The sequence below is a fragment of the Dioscorea cayenensis genome, chromosome 7 (assembly GCF_009730915.1).
Source record: "Dioscorea cayenensis subsp. rotundata cultivar TDr96_F1 chromosome 7, TDr96_F1_v2_PseudoChromosome.rev07_lg8_w22 25.fasta, whole genome shotgun sequence".
Classification (NCBI taxonomy): Eukaryota; Viridiplantae; Streptophyta; class Magnoliopsida; order Dioscoreales; family Dioscoreaceae; genus Dioscorea; species Dioscorea cayenensis.
In genome coordinates this window covers 30,340,314-30,362,580 of record NC_052477.1, presented here as the reverse complement: position 1 = coordinate 30,362,580, position 22,267 = coordinate 30,340,314, and the positions used below count along the sequence as shown (strand labels likewise).

At 36.0% G+C, this 22,267-nt stretch overlaps 3 protein-coding genes and 1 pseudogene across 4 annotated transcripts; 2 read left to right on the top strand and 2 right to left on the bottom strand.

Annotated features, from left to right (window-relative positions):
- The first annotated feature begins 1,853 nt into the window (after positions 1-1,853).
- Positions 1,854-6,722, top strand: LOC120265361. The gene is given in 7 exon segments (XM_039273233.1): positions 1,854-2,147; positions 3,091-3,179; positions 3,481-5,373; positions 5,570-5,750; positions 5,854-6,020; positions 6,022-6,429; positions 6,431-6,722. Coding segments are annotated over 7 exon segments (2,940 nt in total). The 5' UTR covers positions 1,854-2,044; the 3' UTR covers positions 6,530-6,722.
- Positions 6,723-7,135: 413 nt separating this feature from the next.
- LOC120264437 (60S ribosomal protein L35-like) lies at positions 7,136-8,936 on the bottom strand. Its single transcript, XM_039272250.1, has 4 exons — positions 8,846-8,936; positions 8,633-8,768; positions 8,396-8,552; positions 7,136-7,401 (listed from the first exon to the last, which is right to left on the bottom strand). The coding sequence occupies exons 1-4, from the start codon at positions 8,847-8,849 to the stop codon at positions 7,327-7,329; spliced, it is 372 nt and encodes a 123-aa protein (XP_039128184.1). The 5' UTR covers positions 8,850-8,936; the 3' UTR covers positions 7,136-7,326.
- Positions 8,937-9,870: 934 nt separating this feature from the next.
- Positions 9,871-11,958, bottom strand: LOC120264606 (annotated as a pseudogene).
- A 5,303-nt stretch (positions 11,959-17,261) lies between these two features.
- On the top strand, positions 17,262-20,678 carry LOC120264601 (ankyrin repeat-containing protein ITN1-like). Of its 2 annotated transcripts, none has more exons than XM_039272424.1 (4): positions 17,262-17,414; positions 17,504-17,995; positions 18,558-18,967; positions 19,569-20,678. In XM_039272424.1, the coding sequence occupies exons 1-4, from the start codon at positions 17,393-17,395 to the stop codon at positions 20,400-20,402; spliced, it is 1,758 nt and encodes a 585-aa protein (XP_039128358.1). In that variant the 5' UTR covers positions 17,262-17,392; the 3' UTR covers positions 20,403-20,678. The 2 variants fall into 2 exon arrangements, with proteins under 2 accessions (XP_039128358.1, XP_039128357.1); XM_039272423.1 differs by having other exon boundaries at positions 17,501-17,995.
- The last annotated feature ends 1,589 nt before the right edge of the window (positions 20,679-22,267 follow it).

Here is a 22,267-nt window from a genome sequence, read left to right as displayed (position 1 = left end):
TAAAGCCATGCATGATTGAGTGAATTGGGCGGAATCAGTTGTCAAATCTATTTTAACTTTGCCTGCCATTGGCAAGCTCTCTCCCTCCCTCCCTAATGTATTTTGTGGAACATGGATGGTGTCTTGTTCCTAGGTGACAAGACATCAACCATGGCATCTCTATTAAAGTAATCATGATCGAATTACACTTTTAAAACTCAATTAGTTACTAATTCATTGTTTTAAAACATTCAATAATTCAATTTTATACTTTCATCTCTTGTTTAATTTTCCATGAATTAGTTATTATCTATTAAATTATTTTGTGCAAAATCTAAAATGTATTTATGTCATGAAAATTAAACTTAATAATTGAGACATACATGGTCTTATATCATGCTAGATGCAAACCACTAAATGGAGATCTCAGCTTATTTATTCAAATTTATGTAATAGTTCATTTATTATATTACTTAAAATCGAATTAGAAAAAAATCTATGTGAAACGTGTTGTACTTTTTAGTATCAGTAAGCTACTATAATAAGTGCATTTTTGTACTTATCTGTCTCTTGACAGTGTTTGTCGATTTTTATTAAAACAATTCAAGCAAACTAGGAATATATCACTAGATTGATATCGACACATTTTCAATAATAATCATTTTTATGACATTACATCTTCATAAGTCTATATCTGATAAATCAAATATCATTATCAAATGCAACTTTGATTTTACCATCATCACTAAACCATCACAAGAAGCAAACAAAATACAACATAACTTCAATAAATTCTTGATTTATTTATTTTGTTATAAAAAATATATAATCATTCAAGTTAAACAACATAATTAGTCAAAAGTTAATAAATCTCAGTGAATATTTAATGATATAAAAAGTTTTAAAGTCTTTGAAGTCTAGATTGTTTGAAGATATGACATGTTGGCCAACCTGACTCATCCTTTACCTAACAAAAGACATATCAAACTAGAAATAAATTATAAATGGTGTGGCTTTACCAAACAAAGCTTGAATTATATGTTATAAAGTGATATACACTGCATGTCATTGTGTCTCTCTTCTCTATTAGCTTTCCACCTTAACTAGTATTTGTACCTCTATTATTGGTCCTCTTCCGTGCTATTTTTTTTCCTTGCTTTTATTTATTTAATTTTCACTCTTTATTAATTCTTTTTCCATCACATCAACACCAAAGAGCAGGTGTCTTCTTCCACAGTAAACTTCAGAAATTCAGGGCAAATAATATAAATTATCTTCTTCTTTTTGACTCTCTATCCTTCACATGTGCTTCATAACAAAATACTAAACAAATAATAAACGAATATATACATATATATATATTTTTTTTTATTTTTTTAAATTTTAAAGAGTAAACAGCAATCTCATCTCCTGCTTCATTACTTCACTCTTTGTGTTTTTATGCATGCAAGACAATATGATGGCTTTACTGAAATAAAGGCGTTAATTTTGCAAATTGATTAATATAAAAATTAATAATAATTTTTTGCAAACAATAGAATATCTATATATATAACATAAAAATAAATGCATTTATTTATTTTAAAATTATTAGTTATCTCTCAATTATTTTTTAAAAAAACATAGGCCCGTTAACAAACCGGGTACCTCGTAAAACCCGCAGACAGAGCCCAGCCCGCTTTGAAATTCAAATCCAGCCAAAATCCACTCCTCCGCGGAGCACCGTAACGAGACTCGACGAAATTGTCCAATGAATGACGGCCACGTACTCTTAATAAACAACACTAACGTACGCCTGCGAGTAACTATTCGATTCTCTTCGAAAAGATGTCCCAACGAGGAAAACAGTGTAGTTTTGTCGCTATTTACAAAGAGAGAAAGAGAGTGAGATGCATTGCCTCCAAGGACGCCATTGACGACCTTGGAGCTCTGTCGGTGAGAGTCTCGCTCCCCAAGACGCCAGCATCTACGGAGACCCACCTTTCCTTGTCTCTTTGTCTCTCTTCAGTGCTTGAGCTTGTTGTCTTAGCTTCTCGCCCACGGTTTCATCGTTGAATTGGAAGAGATGGACTGGATCGGATACGGAGCTAAACAGAGGTCCAAGCGTGGAGGGTCTGGGGTTGGGAGGAAGGGGATCGTCGCTTCTGTGGACCGAGCGAGTGGAGAAGGTCGGAGTCCTTCTCAATGCCGCCTTTTGCTTGAGTTTTTCCCTTCTTCTTCTGCTTCTCTGGGTTTTGAGTTTTTTTTTTCATGCTGATTTATTATTTTGTTAATTGATGAATTTTGATGGTTTTGATGCTTTAAAGAAAATGCTCATCGGTGAAAACTTGTTGGAGTTCTTCTTAAAAATGTTGATATATTTTTTTAAATTTTTTTATTGGATTAAGAGAAAAGGTACTGAACTCTGTCTGACTTCTGTCATGCTCTGTGTATCGTGTTAATTTTTCTGGTTTTATTCAAAAAATTTTATTTTTGCGTCTTTTTTATGAAATAAAAATCTCACCTTTGTCTGTTCTTCCCACTTGTTTATTTATTAGAACTCTTGGCTGGATTTACTCTTTAGTAATTGTACTTCTCTTTTGTGTTTGCAGCTTATGTAAATCACAGCTAAAGCTTTTTTGCTGTTTTGTTTAGGATTATCTTTATTTATTTATTTATTTATTTATGTTTTGTTCTATGAAATTTATTTAGCATAATCCACTTTTTTCTCATGTTAAATTTAGGCAATCCTATGATCATTGGTGGTGTTGAGAGTGTTTTCTTTAAGTGTTGATCTGATTTTTCACAATGTGTTACTGTTTGGATCTCTAAATTTTGGTGCCAACCTTTATATCAACCTTCCATGAATCTCAATGCCAATTCTTACAGCGGAGGACACTCTAAGAAAGGGTCTCAGTGCGTTTGAGAGGGCTTCTAATATTAAGCATTCTATGATTTTGTCTTGTATAAAATAGAATTATTGTTGTGAAAACTACTTGGTTTTTGGAAAAACTATTGAGCATTCTAATATATATATTAAGCATTTGTCAGTGAATTTTACTGTGATGCTAGCTTTTGATTGACTTTTGATACAATTACCCTGTTTTCTGATGAATATGGGCATTATTTCAGGCAAAGGGCGCATCAGACAGAGAGAATATGCCTCAAACATACCAGATGCTTCCAACTATGATGATGGCTTTCCTTTACAAGGAAATTCTGTAAGTTCACTTTTGTTCCTGTTGGAAATACAGGTCTTCTGTGTCTGAAATTTTCTCTCTCAATAGATCATGAGATGATAGTCCTTGTTAGCTTTTTATTACATACTGAATTATGTATGAGTATGAACTTGAAAGTGTGATACCACTTTGTGACTTGCATTGTAATTTGAGGACTGCTAACTTGACATTGCTAGCATTTGGATTAGTTGCCTTTTATCATGTATTACTTCTTTCATGCTGAATATATTCCCAGAGCTTCAGTTCAGGTATTAATGTGTTTATTATGGTATCACTTGTTCAGTTTGCCCAGGAGGTCAGGCAAAGTTCATATAGGAGAGGCGGTGGAACACCCATAAGGACACTTATAGATGAAGAGATATCAAAAGAATCAGAGATTAGACGGCATTCACCTAGTCTGGTTGCAAGACTGATGGGCCTGGATACATTGCCTGCTCATGCAGTCCAGAAGAAACACAATGTGATGGATACTCGTCGTTCTCATGAATCATTTAGTGGTTTTGAAGACAAGTATGTATCTTCCGAAGATCATTCAGCTCAGAAGACTTTGGATGAACATGAAGATATCAAAGATGTTTATGAAATTGCTGAAACATCAAAGTCTGAGAAGCAGAAAAATCAATCAATTCGAAGGGGAATATCATACTCAGGAAGAAGTGACACCAAGTATATGGACTCAAAGCATCTATCAACTGTTGAAACGCTTCAAAAGCCGCACAAGCTTGATGACATGCTGGAAATATCAGATTTGAACAAGGACCCTTTTCTGAAATTTCTCCAAGAACCCAATTCCTTATTTTCAAAACATCTCCAAGACTTGAAGGGTGCTCCACCCCCTCACGCAAGCCACATCACTATCCTAAAATCAACTCGAGCTCGAGAAGCTAAACACAGTGAGGTATGTCCTCAATCAGAAAGGAGTGGTAGGAGACGTGCACGTATACAAGTAGATGACATTGCGTATTTTAGGAAACCTGCCATTAGACATGACAGCAGTTCTCTCAACGAGCACAAGTCTGCTCTCTCACACATGTTGTCAAAGTTAGACTATGGGGTCGAAGCTGATGGTTGCAGGCATCCAACTCAGATTGTGGTTTTAAAACCTCGTCTCAGTAAAGTTCACAAGACAGCAAGAACTGTTAATTTATCAAGATATGACGATGATTTTCGGTTTGATCACAAATGGCGTGAGGAAACACTAATGTCTGTTATTCGGGAAGTGCATGCTAAAGGAAGAGCCTTGCGGAAGTCACTAGATGATATGGAATTCATGCCTCATAATGTTCAAGGTTCTAGAGATGTTGCTCGGGAAATTATGGAGCAAATGAAACAGAGTATAAATTATGATACACAAATGAAGAGGAAGAAGAAGAGAACAGGGAGATCACGTGTTAACACCGAGGAATTTCAATGTACCCTGAATGATAATTCAAGTTCCTCATCTTCTTATTCAACTAAAACATCAACATCTATGAGCAGGGAGGATAAGAAAGGTCTGTCAGAGAAATGGAAGATGACCAAACGGTCGCCGGAGATGGGTCTTGTTGACAAAGACTCAGGTACTTTGGGAGAAATGCTTGCTCTCTCTGTCATGGAAACACCATATGCATTTCTCAATAATATTGCTACTACAAGGGATGAAAGACTGGCTAAATCTGGAGTTATTAGCAGACAAAGTCTTTCTTATGGTTTTCGTGGTAGTGATGCCTGGGAAGAAAGGTGTACTCGAAAGTTGCAAAGATCTGTCTCCGCCCCATCTTCTTCTGGTGCCAGATGCAGAGATGCTGAAAATAAAAATAGTGATTGTTATATACCTAAAGACATGCTCAATCTCGAGGCTGATGACTTTATATTGGAACCGATTGATCAGATGGGGAGCTTGTCTCGCAGAAGCTTCAGATGCCAGAGAAATAGAGCTGCACGGTTGGATGTTTGTGGTGAAGAAAATATACTACCTGTAAGAGAGATACATGTGAATCTCGAGGAGTTAAGGAATACAGCTTCTAAGAGTCATCATCCCAATAAAGGTATGATCTTTGAACCTTCTGAGGATGACACAAGGCACCTAGTCCATGATTCCCCTGTTCCAGAAACAAGAACATCTTCTCATGTGGCCAATGAGCAGTTGAGTAAACCAGACACATATGGTCATCGTCAGAATGATTTCACGATAAAGGTTTGTTTTCACGTCCTTTGCTATATTTGCTAGAATTTTAGAAAATAACTATGTAGAATAAACTGTTTTTATGACTCACTAGATGTGCATTGGGATATCTAGTTTCTCCAGTGTTGCCAAACTATATTTCTATAATAACAAGTAATTTGTTGCTATTCTGATTCAAAATAATTATTCATCACCATCTTACCTACAGGAGACATCTGGCCTTCAAGTGGACCAACCGGTTCCATCTCACCTTCATTCAATTGAATCAAGGTCCTCCTCAGGTTCCAAGGAATCTGAGCAACCAAGTCCTGTGTCTGTTCTTGATCCTACTTCTGAAGAAGAGAATTCCAGCAGTGGATGCTTCGAGAGAGTCTGCGCAGATCTTAAAGGGTAAGTGATACAATTTAGTGGGAAATTTCCTTTCATGTAATAGCATCAATAACACTACTTCAATTTGTTCATTTCTTCTCTTTCCTTTTTGTGTTGAATTAGAACTCCGAAGGCAACTTCGACGTCTTAAGTTGGAGTCCTTAGACATAGACTCAGAGCAATCAGAGTTGATAGTAAGTGATGATGATGATGATGCTGTAGGAGAAGGCCATTTTACTACAAATGCCGGAGAAATTCTACAGTCATTTAAAGATGAAGCTGATCGTGACTTTCTCTTACCTGCTTGATGTACTCATTGATTCAGGTGTTCATGGTACAGACCTGGATATGTTCCCAGATCCATTTCGCTCAGTTGAATATCCAGTTCAGATGAATGTGTTCGATAACCTTGAAAAGAAGTACAACTTTCTGGTGTCATGGCCAAAATCTGAAAGAAGGCATCTGTTTGATCTTATAAACTTAGAATTAGCAGAAATCGGTACTGCTTACAGAAACTTGCATCCATGGATGAAACAAACGAGAACGTTTAGGCCAATAAAGTCCCGTGATGATCTAGTCGAGAAGGTCTGGCAAATGGTGGTGAAAAACAGAAAGGAACTGACTGGCAACCTAGAGAGTTTCCTTGAATTGAAATGGCTAAATTGGGAAGAAGAAGTTGATATGATTGGAATGGATATACAAGGGAATGTTACAAGAGGACTTATTGGAAGACCTTGTCTCTGAGTTCATGCTGGAATATGATCAAAGGCCATTCCTATTCACTACTGCCCTTAACTAGACCCGGCCCCTCATAGCCTTTGATCTGCGAGGGTGCTACATGCTGCTATCAGCGCTCGACATTCACTTCTGTGGCGTTTATTGAAGTAATTTTAGCACATCTTGTCCATAATTGGAGTTGATGCTTTTGTTTCATTATGCTGTACATTGGAGTTGGTCTGGGGAACATCTATGGAAACCTGTAATTTGCAATATGTTTAGCTTTTTAAACTGCTACATGGATTGTGATTACCATACTACTAAAGTAAGAATACAGGTTGGAAAAAGAGATGTGCATCGGAGCGGATGGTGTACATCCGAGTTGATGTATGGAATATACATCCTTTGATTCTATTAATGAGGTGCTTCGCATCATTGTTTTATAAAGTATTATTTAAATATTATTATTAACGTTTTATGGAAGTGGGACGCAGCTAGAAAATTTTCTTATAGTTAATGCTTGACACCTCAAATAATATTTTGTGTTTTCCCTTGGCTGTGAATTGGTCACAGAACAAAAAGGCTGCTAAATATCCAGAAAATTCAAGGTTGTAGAGAGCTCTGTATTGATATAGCATATTGCAAGAAGAGCTTGAATTAAATCCACAAACAAGTTGGCAATTAGTGATGATAAGATGAAAGGATTGGAAATTGCACTCAGACATTAACTTCAATAAATCCAGACAAGGTTTTAAATTAAGAACAAAATAGGAATACTCAAGGATACAGAAAGCATTCATCCTGGAAGAACACAAACCGACTAGAGCATGTACTACTGGTTGAGAGAAAAAAAGAAAAAAGTCTAGGCCCAAAACTTGCTCATGCCTTGATGGCATATTTTCTCATTGGGAAGTACAGCTCTCGTTTCTTCTCCCGCTCTGTCTTCAATGACAACTGAATAAAAAATTAAGTATATGTTAGAACCGTTTATATAGGATAGATCAAGAGTAACAATGTCTTAAAAACTAGTATATTGTAATGCATTTTGAGCAAACAAACAGAAAATTCTACAAACTCAAAGAAATCCTGATTATTAAAGAAACTTAAAACTACTTCCTTTGGTGATAGTATAAGGTGGTGCAATTGACACTTGCTGAACCCCACCCAGGGGAGCCACAAGGAAAACTAAACCAGAAAACCCAAATTATTGAAATGTTAAATTACAGCCTAAACTTCATAGGCAGCCATTTCGGTCCCCTAATCCTGCCTGCATGCCCGCCATCCCTATTTCATCAGCCTCACCTCACCTCACCTCCCCAAGCTTAACAAGTTCCATAACACCCATAGTTGGACTTTGGATCACAAGGTTCTAGTTGAGGAATGTGTCCAGTAGATAACACTAACTAATGTTTCTAGGAAATAAAGCAAACTAATATTAAGCCTAGGTCAAATCTACAGGGTGCTTAGATTCACTTTCCAACAAATGCATCCATGGGGTAACAGGATAATGTATAGCTTAGCAGATTCATTGTCCAAAGAAGACAGCAAGAATACTATCATCAAAGAAGAAACAATGGAACCAGGGGAGGGGGGAAGGGTTAATTCATTTAACTAATTACAATAGCAAACCTTAAAACAATATATAAACATGCAAGGGTCTTTTTCATCAGTGAATCAGAAATTGAATTCAAGAACCAACCCCCACATACACTCTTATCTAGGAAGGATGGATTGTTTAGAAGCTGTAAATCAATTCATCATATTTACCAAGAGCCTATTCAGATTTCGATGCAAACTGTTGACAAGAATTTCTCTTTTTAAGACTAATGTCTAATGAGAAACAGCCACGAAGTTGATAAAAATTCTATTTTTAGGATTCAAATGGCAAGCAAAATCACAAATTATTCGGTATGTTTAACTTAGAAAGATTAAAGCACAAATGCAGTACCTGGTGCTTGGAGAGGCGGCGCCTGATGGTACGAGTCTTCTTGGGGCGGAGGTCAAGGGGAAGGAGCTTCTTCTTCTTATAAACCTCCCTGAGCGCCGCCTTCTGCTTCTGCGAGATCACTGTCAGCACCTGCGCGATTGACAACCTCACCACTTTTCTGCCGCATTTTATCGAACACATGATAGGTTAGAATTCATAGGCACAGAATAACAAAGCAAAAGATCAGAGAAAGCGCACATCTTCGAGAGCTTGTTGGGGGCACCACCGGTGACCTTGGCGACACGGAGAAGGGCCAGCTCCGCCTTGAGGTCCTTCAGCTGAGTAAGCAGATCCGCTTTGGACTTCCCTCGCAACTCATGAACCTTGATTCTCGCTGCCAAAGAAGAGGGACAACTGAAAAGGAGAAGCATATCCAATGAAAAAAAATGGCGACGGAGATCGAATTCTCACCCATCGGAATGATTTTCTCTCACGGCGGCGCTGCGAGAAGGAAGACGAAACCCTAGTTCCGAAGAGATGGAATCACGAGAGAAGACTATTTATAGGTAATAACCTATAGATGGGCTATCGGATCGGGTTTCCAGAGAAACAATATCCATACCCGATAACCCGATAACCCAACAACCCTATTAGATGATATGTGGGGGAAAAAATCAGGTATTACCTATCTACGTATACCACCTTTGTGATTTGTAAGTATCCGAACTATACCTGGTGTTTACCTATATATATATATATATATTAGAAAAATTTTGAATTCCCCTCTACCTTCAACTCCAACAAGTGAGGTAGACGACTCTCCATCAACGAGGCCTCTTTAGTCTGAGCTCCTTCAATTCTATTCATCCAGTTCGACAATGAATTTATTTATTTATTATTTTGTTGTTAAATTTTTTTCTTTTTTGTTTTGGGTTTCAATCCTAGTGAACATGTTGTTGTTGTATGTGTTTTGTATTTTTACTTCACTTTTATAATACATTCGTAGTTTATCTATTTTTTTAAAAAAAATTAAATTCTTGTACATCCACACTGCAATCATTCATGAATTATGATAAATATGCATCAAACTCTTTTTTTAAATTGATAAACCACAATGCATTAAAAATGAAAAAAACGCGTACAAAAAAGAAATATAAATATGGTAAAAGAAAAATATAGGGAAAAAAGCAAAAACAACAACTATAAAAAGTGGTTTATAAACCCAACGACTCGAAACTACATATCAGACAATAAATTAAAAAAATACAAATGAGATAACGAGAGAAAAACCTATAACAAATTATGCGACGAAATAAAAAAACAACCTCCAGAGAAAGAGACTCCCTAACGAGCATAACAGGAGAGAGCAAGAGGATTAGGCAGCAGATCATCGTCTTCAATTTTGAACTCTTTCAATTTATAATAAATTAAGGGTGTGGATTAAAAAAATAAAAAATAAATTTTATAATACATTATAATAAAAAATGCCGTGAAGAGCTGCTATGGTTATTCCTCTTTCAACCCTGACCTGTTAACCACTTCAAACAGATCTGATAACCCGCTGATCAAATCAGCGGGTGCGAACTTGATCACAGATGCACCCGAATCCGATAAGGTCTCAATGCACTGCTTATAAAGAACCCGGTAACATCATTCCCGCGATATCGTCCTTCACCTCCTGCTTGAATGATTCGTCTTCAATCTCGAACTCTCTCTGCGATCTCAGCGTCTCTTCGAACGCCGCGGTGAAGGCTCTCATTTTCTCCGGCGCCGTCGCCGCCGACGTCTTCGTCGTGGCATCCGCTGGCTTATGCCAGGCCAGCTTCTCGTAGTTCGTGGCGTATTGCCTCGCCTGCTCGATATGCAGAGCCTCCCACTCCTCTCCCAATAGAAGCCCTAGCTTGCCCTCTTTGGCTTTGCTCACGATGAACCACATGTTGTTGGCGAGGAACAAGTACGAGATCGCCTCGTCGCGGTACATTCCGGCCTTGGAATCGAGCTTGGAGAGAAGCACCAGAAGCAGCCGCAGTAGAAGCCAATTGATGGACGGAGTCGTTGCCGGAGAAGGGCTTTTCACCGGGATCGGTGAATCAGCGAAGATCTCGTCAATGGTCGCTTCGTGATCCGTGAGTGAGGAGATGTAGTTCATAGCGTATCGCGTCAATGGATGGATTCCGGCCCGTGGAGGTGGTGATTTCGAGGCGTCCTTCTGGATCTCCACCTCGATGTCGGCCAGGGTGGATCTTGCCGCCTCGCGGAGCTTTCTGGAGTGATGCTTGCGCTTGAGATCGCACCGCGGAGGTTGAATCGAAGGAGAAAATGGATTCAATGTCCGGCCAGAGCTCCGAGATCATGCTATAGAGGTCTAAGATTTTGAACAATTTGTCCGGCGATCTCTTGGATTTGGCTACCAATTCCGCAAATCCGAGGAAGCTGGACGGCTGCGTCTCTGGCTATGTCGGCGAAGCAGGACTCGCTAATTGATTCTGACCCACCGAAGACCTGGTCGCAGAGAATCCGCTCGCCGGCGAAGAGGGTTTTAACGGCGACATTGGCGGCGGAGATCCATGTCCGGATCCTAAGATCGAGCGTTTCCCGAGAGAGTTTCTGGACTTGTTTAACGGTGAGCTTTTCAAACCCTAAAGCGGTAGAGCCCCTCATCAACTATGGATTTCCTGAGAATTTTGTAGATTTTCACGCACTCCTTGCCGTATCCAGCGGAGATCATGGCGCCGGCGATGGCACGAAGATCCGCCACGGCGAGTGCCGAAGAGCTCTCCATCTCGCTGATAAACTCACCCGCAGCGCGGATCTCTTCATCAGGATCGTCCCCGTCCCTCAATCACAGTCGAGATCGAGGAAACAGAGGATATCGTCGTGACCGACTCTGGATACATCTGGTCATGGTTCGCAGAGAGAATCTGGTAAAATTCTCGCTCGAGGCGTCGCATGGCGGTCTGCATAAGATTCTGGGCTCGCACCAAAGCATGAGAGCGGGACACTGTAGCTCCGCCGAGCTCATTGTCGACGAAGAACACCATGGCGTTCTGGAGCTCAGCCACCGCGCGGAGGAACTGTTCCGCTTCTTCTCGGTCGTCACTGAAGAGCAACTTGATCTTAGCGTAGGCATTCTTCTCCGCGTCCCACTTAGAGAAAATGAGCTCGGCGGCGTTGATGTTCTCCTCCATCATCAACACTGATGAGCTCTCATTCGTCGGAGACGGCGGCCCATGCAGTGCTCTCCCGTTGTGGTGGCGGTGGCGGCGGTGATGAAAATGAGAAAAAATGCTTTTGATGCCATGATGATGATGATGACCTTGGCCATGGGGATCAAGTGTTTGATGGAGATGATGATCATTGTCATGGTGCTGGTGATGATGTTCGTTGTGATTGGAGAACAGGCTAAACATGCTCATTTCTCGGCATTTCTAATGGCGGATTGGTTCTTCGTTTCGGTTTCTTCAAGCTAGAGAGGATTGTGCGGCAGCTTCCTTCGTTTTTCTCTCTTGACTAAATTAGAGGGAGATACGAAGGGAGGTGTTCCTTATATAGAGCTCAGCAAGGTAGTTCGCTGACTCTTCACTCTTCAGGTACGTAAGCCATTCGCTAATTAATGTGGATGTTTTATTATTTATTATTTATTTTATTTAGAAAAATAGATTTACTAGGATTGATGATCCTCCTGGCTTTCATTTTTAATTTTTATTATTTTTTAAAAGGTTTTCTTTTTTCCGGAGGGATGTGAAAAGGACAAATTTCCTTGGACTGAGAAAGCTGTGAACTTTCTTTCAGCAGGTACGTAAGCCACTTGCTCATATGAACTTTCCATTTTACTTTTATTATTAAGGGTTTGAAAAGTTGATTTATTTTGCGCCTCATTTATCATAATTTATTATAAATTACTTTGTTTTTTTAATTAAGAATAACCTCTCTTTTTGGATTTAAATAATATTGGCACATGAAATTTATCACTGAATTTATTTTCATAAACCAAATCAAAATTATCTGTCTTTCTTTGAAACTAACTTATGTTTTACTATTGGGTTATGCTAACATTATTTGATTGTTAATGCAATAAAATATATATTTTCCATCTTGAAATTGTATGGTTGCCTGCGAGTTAATTTGTGGTGATTTAATCAACAATGTGTAAAAATTCGTTTAGTAAGAACAAGCTCCTATCATTACAGGTCAGTCAGTCAAACTGTGGTGCTAATTGGTGTGGTAAAGAATTGTTACTTTTTTGAGTTTTGATTCTACTTTCCCTGTTGTTTATAGGTTCTTTGTGTGGAATATAAATCACTATTAACTTTGACTAAAAAGTATGATCTAAGATGTGATGCAAACAAGGACTATGCAGTTGTAATACTTAGGAAAGGTTTTAGTCTACATTCTACAATCTAAAACCGAGTATAGGAGATGTGATTAAATAAGAAATAGGAAGATATATAGGAGAAAATTCAAAAATTTGAAAATTCATGGAAGTTTAATCTATGATGTGAACATTAAATTTGAGTTTTGTTTAAATACAATGAAATTGTAAAATACATAACTCAAATACATTTTATTATTAAGTGGTATTGATTGACTCATTAACACAATTAATTGAATGAAATTAATTTTTTCAAAGCACCAATAATATTTTTCCAGTGACATGTTGTTTGTAAATGCGTTTATGTCAAAAATTTAGAAATTTGGTTTAGGAATATGTGTAATGTGGTTGTTTATAACATTTAGTAATTGGACAAAAACCAAGTCAATTATCTCATTATCTGGGGAGCAAGAGAAAAGGACAGTAGATGCTGAAGTTATTGAAAAAAAAAAGGGTTGTTTATAACATGTCTAGTCAATATACATTTGTATGAAAGCGTGCGCATTTCATTTAAACTTGATGACAAAGTAACTTGTTAAATTCATGTACGCGTCATTGATGATGTTTGATTGATTGAACTTGGTCCATTCATTTTGTGCTTTGCAAATCTGTTTTACTTACTACTTGATCCTGTTTTACTTGGTTGATAAGTTTACCATCACCCTTGTTTTGATGTTAATTGCTAATATTTTTCTTTAAGTATAAATTAATTTATTCAAAAAATTAATCTATTTATGTATTTGTCTACATGAACATCACTCATATATAGTTAGTTAATCGGACATGATCAGACAGATGATGTGAAAACAAAACTTATGAAATTTTGAGCCGTAATTTATTGTCATTAAAATTCAAGATAACGTGCAAATCTTTTAAAAAAATATAGATAAACCATATTTATTAAGATAAACGAAGATATATAGAATAAAATGTCTATTGAATCGAAAACTAGTCCCTGTGTTTTGTGAGGGCCTCTCATAAGAATCCGTCGACTTGATATTCGTTGCCTCTACATGAGACCCATAAAAAACTCAAAGTTCCGTCTTATTGTGGTACGTGCAAGACTTTGTGCTGCATTTACAATGAAAAACAAATTAAAGATTTCTAAAATCACCCTAAACCTAAGTTAATCATAGCAAGAACTCTGACGTTGACATGAATATATATATATATATATATATATATATATATCAAGGACCACCACCACCAAACAATGCCACTAAACCAAAATCCTCAACTTCATGCATACCATTATCTTTGATGCCTGCCATGATTTTCAAGCCGTCTAATGCAATTGCATAGAGTACAATAAGGAAGGCCAAAAACATTACCGCTCCCAACCCAAGAATGATGCTCATGACCACAGCTCTTGTAAGACTGTTGAATATTAGGAAAAATATTCCTAGTAATGCATGAGAAGAGAAGTGTAGACCAATTGCTACCTTAGCTTTAAATTTTATCGGCGTCGCCATTAATCGTTCCATTCTAATGATCAGAAACTGAGAGAGTAAATTGAGGATGGTACATCTTAATTATAATATATAAGATCCGTTTGGTCAACAAGATGTGTTAAAAGAGATAAAGTGATAAGCTGTTATTTATATATATATAATTTTTATCTTCTTATTTGAAAGTCCACTAAAATAAATAGACACATAAGATATAATAAGTTTATCCTATTATTTTATTTTATTAATTATATCCGCAATATAATAATTTATATAAAAAAAACTGATATAAAAATCTGTTAAGGAAAAACTTTTATTTTTTTAGTTTTTAGTTTTTTTTTTTTGTGAAAAGGTGGATAAACTATTTAGATATCTTTTTTTAGTTTTTAATCTGATATTCACATTTTATATCTTTGTTGATTCTTTCTCTCTTGTTTTCTTCTCTCCCGCTTTGCTTCTTTGATATTATTAGGTAGTTAAATTATTTTTAAATTTTAATTTAAATAAATTTTTATATTAAATAGTTTATTTTATATATATATATATATATATGTTTTTTTTACTAATTTGCAAAGATTAAAGCATAACTAATTTGCAAAAAAATCAATATATTCATAATATAGATAAAATTCCTTTCACTATGTGTGGAAATTTTGTATCTATAACTAATTCAAACTTTAGACTAGTAATAGCCATGCTTGCTATGGATTTGGTTATTTCGTGTCTATATTTTTTTTTCAAAGACCATTCATATTTTTAAACACATAACCTGCATAATATATATTTTTTTAAAGTGAGCATTAAAATTAAATAGTGTATAAGGATAATTTTAAAAAAAATAATAATAAATGTTTTTTTAATTAAAAAATAATAAATAAAAAGAACATAAATAAATTTGTGATAGATAAAAAATGGGAGAGTAATTTATTGGCTGATTCCATAACTTTTCCAAAGATCCCTTAACCTAGTTCCTATTAAAAAGTTTACACTACTATTTCATCTAAGGACCCAACCGCCAAAAATTGAACTACCAGACACTATTATAAATATTTTATTTTATTTTGTTCTATTTATTTTATTAAAACAATAATATATCTAAATACGGATAATTATTTTATTATCTCTTAATTTAATATTTTTAAATGCGATTTGAAAGGTAGTTTTTCCTTTATTTATTGGTTAATATTATCTGTCACTATGGATAAGTGTTGGATATTTGTTAATCCACAAATAGATATGAATTTTTTTTAATATTTAAAATTTCCTCTATCCACCTGTCATCACATCACATGACATAGGTGGTTTTTCATTGGGACAATATTAGATGACTCTAGGAATTTAAACAAAGTAATGATAATATATATAATTACCAACTCAACAGAGGGTAATATAAACATTGGGGGCGGAATATGAAATCTTTTGCTCATTACACCATTGATTTAAATATTTTATCTAATATATATATACTTCTTTTATGTAGGGCGACAAGCGCCAATTCTCAGGGGCGTACGCGGAGGGGGGGGTTGGAATTGCTACAACATTCTCACCCTCTTGAAACTGGGGAGCGCGGTCAGGGGGAATCGAACTCGTGTCTCCTCCAACGAGGGGACCCGGGGTACCGCTAGGCTACAAGTTCTTTGATATACTTTATTTTTTTTTGACTAATTTGCAATGAGGAGAATATAATTAATTTACAAAACTTAATATATACATATATCTAGATAAAATTTCTTTGATTATGTACGAAGTATATGTGTTATGGCTAGTCCGAAGTTTAGATTAATAGTAGACATGCTTGTCATGCATGCAAATAATATTAATATTTTTATATTTTGAACAGATAAAATTTAAAGCACAAATAATTTATAACAAATTAAATTCAAGTGAGTTTTAATAAAATTTTTTTAATTGTACTAGATTTTAATAAATTTAAATTATGCATAAAATAAATTATTAATAGCTTTATTGTAAATAATTATAAATAATAGTTTTATTTATTTTATTTTTATATAATTTGGGTTGGGCCCAATTGGATCCAGCCAAAAATATTTAAAATAAAAAAATAATCTATTTTTCAAATGAGCCCCGTCTTTGTTAAGGCCCAAGTGTTATATGTTTAACCAAAGTCTCTTAATTTTTGAGCAAATCTTTAAATTTGGGTGGGTAGTCCAGTCCGGGAACAAATCTAATACTAAAAATATTTTTAATTTAAAAATAATTATTAAAGTGGATAAACCACAAAGTTTATTGAGAAAAAAAATTGAGAATTTTTCTCCAAAAACTAGTTTGGAGATTATTAAAGTCATACAACCGAAAACATCATTAATAATGTCAAAACTCATATTTCCTATCAAAGAAATTTGTTTGAATTGAATCAATTGTCTGGTCTTTTAGTCTATATCCAATAATTTAATATATCAAATATATTTAAGGTTGATGCTATATGTACGTACTAAATATATTCATTTTAAAAAGAACACGAGATCGAACTTCAAAATTAATACAAGGTAAAAACACAAGTATTTATTGAGATTATTCTATACTTATATACATTCATAATATATATACTTATTGTATTTTAAAAAATACGGTCAAAATAATTTTTCACTGAATAAACGGGCTATATAATGCATTTACAAAGCTGGATTAGTTGAACCTCCATAAACAATCTCAAAAAAAAACATTAATAATTTCAACGGCAAACTCCTCACACTTAATTAAATTTTAGTAGTTAATCACCCATTCTTATAAACAACAAAGCGACAAAACACGTCATTAGGAAAAAAACATATGAAAGCCAACTCAAGCGGGACCCGGCGGCGTCAACGCGTAGAAACATCCGCTGTTTCGTTCCAAACAGCATTCTTCCCTATTTGATCCAATCACAACCATTCATCTCATTTATGTCACATCTCGAGACTCTATCAACGATCAAAGTGGGCCCAATTACCAATCGCCACATCCCATTGTTCATATTTGTTTCTTTTAAATAAATTTATTACCATAAAAAAAGAAAAAAAGGCTTATAATTAAAAAAATAAATTAAAAAATTTTTAAAAAAACAATGAAAATTCGATGACTTGAGTTTTCTCCTCCACCTTCATCGATCCCTCTCTCAATGTCGCCAGCTCAATTCCCTTTTGCTTTCCTTCAAAAACCCTAACCCTAGCCGCGCCAATACCCCTCTCCCACTTCGGAATGGAACTCCAAATCAAGAAAGGTATGCCCGATTTCCCTGATTCTAGCTCAATTTGATGTTTTTGATCGTTTTTTCAATGAAAATTTGGTTTTTTTTTTGGTTGGTAGTAGGAGAGAAGGATCTGGAGATTGGGCAGGCGAGCCAGTCGCCGAGCGTTGCTGGGGTATCGCCGTTGCCGTCTCCGGGGCCGTCCCCGACGGCGGCACCGGCCTTGGTGCTGTCGAACTCGGGGAAGCGGATGGATCAGGCGGGGAAGAAGAAGTATGTGAAGCAGGTGACGGGGAGGCACAACGATACGGAGCTACACATCGCTGCCCAGCGTGGGGACCTCGCCGCCGTGCGTCAGATCCTGAGCGAGATCGATGCGCAGATGATGGGCACTTCTGGGGGTGCTGACTTTGACGCTGAGGTCGCGGAGATCCGGTCCGCTGTTGTCAACGAGGTCAACGAGGTGGAGGAGACGGCGCTTTTCATCGCTGCTGAGAGGGGATTCATTGATGTTGTAGTGGAGCTGTTGAAGTACTCGGATAGGGAGAGCATCGCGAGGAAGAACCGCTCGGGTTATGACGCGTTTCATGCAGCTGTTAGGGAAGGCCAAACGGGTGAGCAGTGATCTTCACCATTTTTCTCATATATCTTGTGTGCTCATCAGTCATATTTTGATGTTCTTGTTTGTTTCTGGTTTACCTTTTTATTTAATGCTAGATTAGATTGTTGATCTTGATTAGAAAAAAAAAGTAACTTTTTTGGATTATGGTGAGGGCTCTATGGATGATATGGTTCTCCTCTTCTCCTTGATGGCTGAAATTTTGGTTTTTTTTTCTCCTTGCATTAGTGCATGCGGTGACTGTTAGAGATTTGCATGTCTTTGTTACACTTGATAGAACAAAGTCTTTTGTTTGATTCATGCAATCTGGAAAAGCTTTCTTTTCCTGTTGAGATCATTTGCATGTTAATTCGTAAATTATTAGGAGTGCAAAAATATTATGCTTTGGCTACTGAGTTGGTTATTGTTGAGATTTTATGATTTATTTTGCAATTGAACTCTTTCTATGGGATTTTACTTTGCTATTATCTTACTGGTGTTGTATGTATTGCAGTTCTCTTTTTTATCATTGTTGTATTTTGTCAACATGATCATCATAACTGACTAATTACGTGCAGCCATTGTTCAGGTGCTTTTGGACCATGACCCAACGCTATGTAGGACATTTGGTCCATCAAATGCGACTCCCCTAATCACCGCTGCTACAAGGGGGCACACTGAGGTTGTTAATCTGTTATTGGCAAAAGACTCTAGCATGGTTGAGTTAGCTAAAGCCAATGGGAAAAATGCTTTGCATTTTGCGGCCCGTCAAGGACATGTAGAGATTGCGAAAGCATTGCTTGATAAGGATCCACAACTTGCTCGAGCGACTGACAAGAAAGGGCAAACTGCATTCAACATGGCAGTGAAGGGAACAAGTTCTGCTGTTGTGCAAGCTCTTGTGGATGCAGATCCTGCTATTGTTATGCTGCCTGACAAATACGGGAACACAGCATTACATGTGGCAACAAGGAAAAAAAGAGCGGAGGTATGACTTGCTGTCCATTTGTTGGTAGCCGGATATAGCTTTAAATGAATCTTGTGAGAATGCCTCATGTGATTTATATCATCCCTGATAAGATCCCCATTGTTATATCCTGATGCTGACATTTGTTCTGAAGTATTTGCTATAATTTCTGTGGCCTCTGTGGCTGTGGTTTTGTGATTTTCTTTCTCGTAATTTTTTTTCGAAGGATGGTACCACCTCTCACATTTCATTTCTTCACTTTGGCTTTTTGAAGAGAGTAATCTTGTGATTAAAAAAATCATCGTTTTGAGCTAATTTCTCTTCTCTTCAGTCTGCCAATTTTGTTAATTGAATGAATATCAGTGAGTTGCGCATCTTTATAATCTGTTAGTTTATTTGGAGAGCTTCAATAGTTTTAATTTTGTATTTGTGATGACATCCTATAGCTTCCAAGTGCAACAATATTGCTGTCCATGAATCTGATTCTCTTTTCTACTTTATGATTGAATCTGGTTCTCTTTTCTAGTGGATGACTTTGATTTTTCCCAGGTGAATTGATCTTGCTTAAAGAATTATAACTTGATTTAGGTGGTCTTACTAAGGTTGTTGTTCTTTTATGCAGATTGTAAATTTTCTTTTAAGCCTTCCAGACACCCATGTAAATGCACTGAATAGGGAACACAAAACAGCCTATGACATTGCTGAAGCATTACCGCTCTCTGAAGATTCTGCAGAGATTAAGGAATGTTTGGCACGGTTTGGTGCTGTCAGAGCAAATGAACTGAATCAGCCTAGAGATGAGTTGCGAAAGACAGTGACTGAGATTAAGAAGGATGTCCATACACAGCTAGAGCAGACAAGGAAGACCAATAAGAATGTGCATGGTATTGCTAAGGAGCTCAGGAAACTCCATCGTGAAGGCATTAATAATGCCACAAATTCTGTAACTGTGGTTGCTGTTCTTTTTGCCACAGTTGCCTTTGCTGCTATCTTCACTGTGCCGGGTGGTACTCATGATGATGGAGTTGCGGTGGCCATCAATAAGGCTTCTTTCAAGATTTTTTTTGTCTTCAATGCTGTCGCTCTGTTTACCTCATTGGCTGTTGTTGTGGTTCAGATAACTCTTGTTAGGGGTGAGACGAAATCTGAGAGAAGGGTTGTGGAGGTGATCAACAAGTTGATGTGGCTCGCATCCGTATGCACTACTGTTGCTTTCATTGCTTCTTCATACATCGTGGTTGGTCGGCATTTCCAGTGGGCAGCAATCTTAGTAACATTGGTAGGTGGTCTGATCATGGCTGGTGTGCTTGGCACCATGACTTACTATGTTGTAAAGTCCAAAAGAAGCCGAAAAATCAAGAAAAGGGAGAAGTCATCAAGGAGGAGCGGTTCAAACTCATGGCACCATAATTCAGAATTATCTGACTCCGATATAAGCCGGATTTACGCCATTTGAAGCATGTGAACCACAAATCATGGTTTAATTCCATTTTGATTTGTATGTATACAAGAAAGATCGTCACCATTTTCTTCCTGGAATTGGAAGGAAACTACTTTCTGTAATGGTTGATGTGTTTACTCCCACCACTGTTGTTGTTATTATTGTCTTCTCCTGAATGAGCTCGTGAAGGGGTTCTTGTTTGTTGATTTGCAGGGGATGGATGAAATTTTAACTTCACTTTTGTGAAAAAGCTCATTTTCTAATGAAAATCATAAATTACACTTTCCAAATTATACATGCTCATTGCATATGTTTTTTTGTGTGACCTGAAAAATCATGTATTGTATGCCCTGCAACTATAAATATTTCCTCGTGATTTTGTTTTGGTCCCTTGTTTTTTATTTTTTATTTTTATTTCCTTCTGCTGATTCATTTCAGAGAGAGAGAGAGAGAGAGAGTCAAATAGTGATATAAAACTTTTCCATTGATTTTTATTAAAAAATGGTTTATGTATTCCATAAAATTATATATTATATATATATATTTATATATATTATGAGTGTGCGTTTTCTACGAACGTTTATCCTCAATCGTTTGATGGGAATCTAACGGTCTTTATTGTGCTACCACAATAACATAATTATTTCAGTCAAATTGTTATGCTTATAAACATGAGCATAGTATTGAACCGTTCAATCATACTTGTATAATAATTTAATCAATTACAACCGTTGAATTTTATTTTTGCTAGATTCGATAATAACTCTCAATATCTTTCTACGTAAAGAATTTCAAGTCTGTGCCACTAAGTATCCAAACATGAACAGATTTAGGAATTTTATTCAATCTGGGCAAAACTAATATAAATATAAAATATAAATATAAAAGTAATATACTATAATTGCTATCGACACCTTTTCATAATTTAAAGCCGTAATAGGATCTTTTTATTTCTAATATCATAATATATATATATATATATATTTCTACATATAAACAAAAAGAATTTTTCATTTGGTTACACAAGTGATATTTCACAATTTTTATTGTAAAAAAAAACTCTTTCACCTGCTTGGCTTCATAAACTTTGGCCACTATTCAATGACATGATTTGATTGTCGAGGTCAATAAAATTGAGGTGTATCCCGGTTCACTTGCTGCGTGACCACAAAATGATGGTTTAATTATACAATAACTTTAAAAACACTTCTCAAATAATCAATTATATATAAGTATATGATTTTTTTCCGTCTAGATGATAGATTTCAATACATTGAGTTCTGATCACCAACTAAAACTCCTAAATAATATATTAAAATAAATAATGCCGAACTATAACTCTTTTTTTTTTTTTGAGAGAAACACTTGCGAAAAAATTTTTTATTCTTTTAATTACGAGTCAGTCTTAATGCATGTATATAATTTAAAACGTAAAAACCAAAGGTGATTCTCATTAATTTTATAAGTGAATGTGCGTTTTGATTGTTTTAATCTTAAAAATGCGTTAGTTACATCTTAAAACTACATAAATAATTCATCACTCAACTCCTTTTTACTAAGCTTCACGTTTTCATGAATGACACATGCCTCACACCGCCATCGATGTGTTTGCCTCAAATAATCCATGTTTTGAAATTTATGTGAACCCAGTTTCAACCAATCTAATTTTGACTTTATGTTATTTATTTTATTTTAATTTTTCTCTTCAAATATTCGCAATCAACTCCAACTTTATCACTAAGGCCCATTTGATATATTTTTTTTAAACCGTGGGTTATTTCAATAGTAATTGCTTATAATTGTGATTGAAAGTTCTCAAGTTTAAACATTTCAGATTATAATTTATGTTCAAAATCTCTATGTAAGAGCTTTGTGTGAGT

Coding starts and splice junctions, on each gene's coding strand:
- LOC120264437 (XM_039272250.1), bottom strand. Junction 8,553..8,632: donor CCCAACAAGCTCTCGAAGAT/GTGCGCTTTCTC, acceptor AAAATGCGGCAG/AAAAGTGGTGAGGTTGTCAA. Junction 7,402..8,395: donor GCCGCCTCTCCAAGCACCAG/GTACTGCATTTG, acceptor TTTTTTATTCAG/TTGTCATTGAAGACAGAGCG.
- LOC120264601 (XM_039272423.1), top strand. CDS start 17,393: ATGGAACTCCAAATCAAGAAAG. Junction 17,996..18,557: donor TGTTAGGGAAGGCCAAACGG/GTGAGCAGTGAT, acceptor AATTACGTGCAG/CCATTGTTCAGGTGCTTTTG. Junction 18,968..19,568: donor CAAGGAAAAAAAGAGCGGAG/GTATGACTTGCT, acceptor TCTTTTATGCAG/ATTGTAAATTTTCTTTTAAG.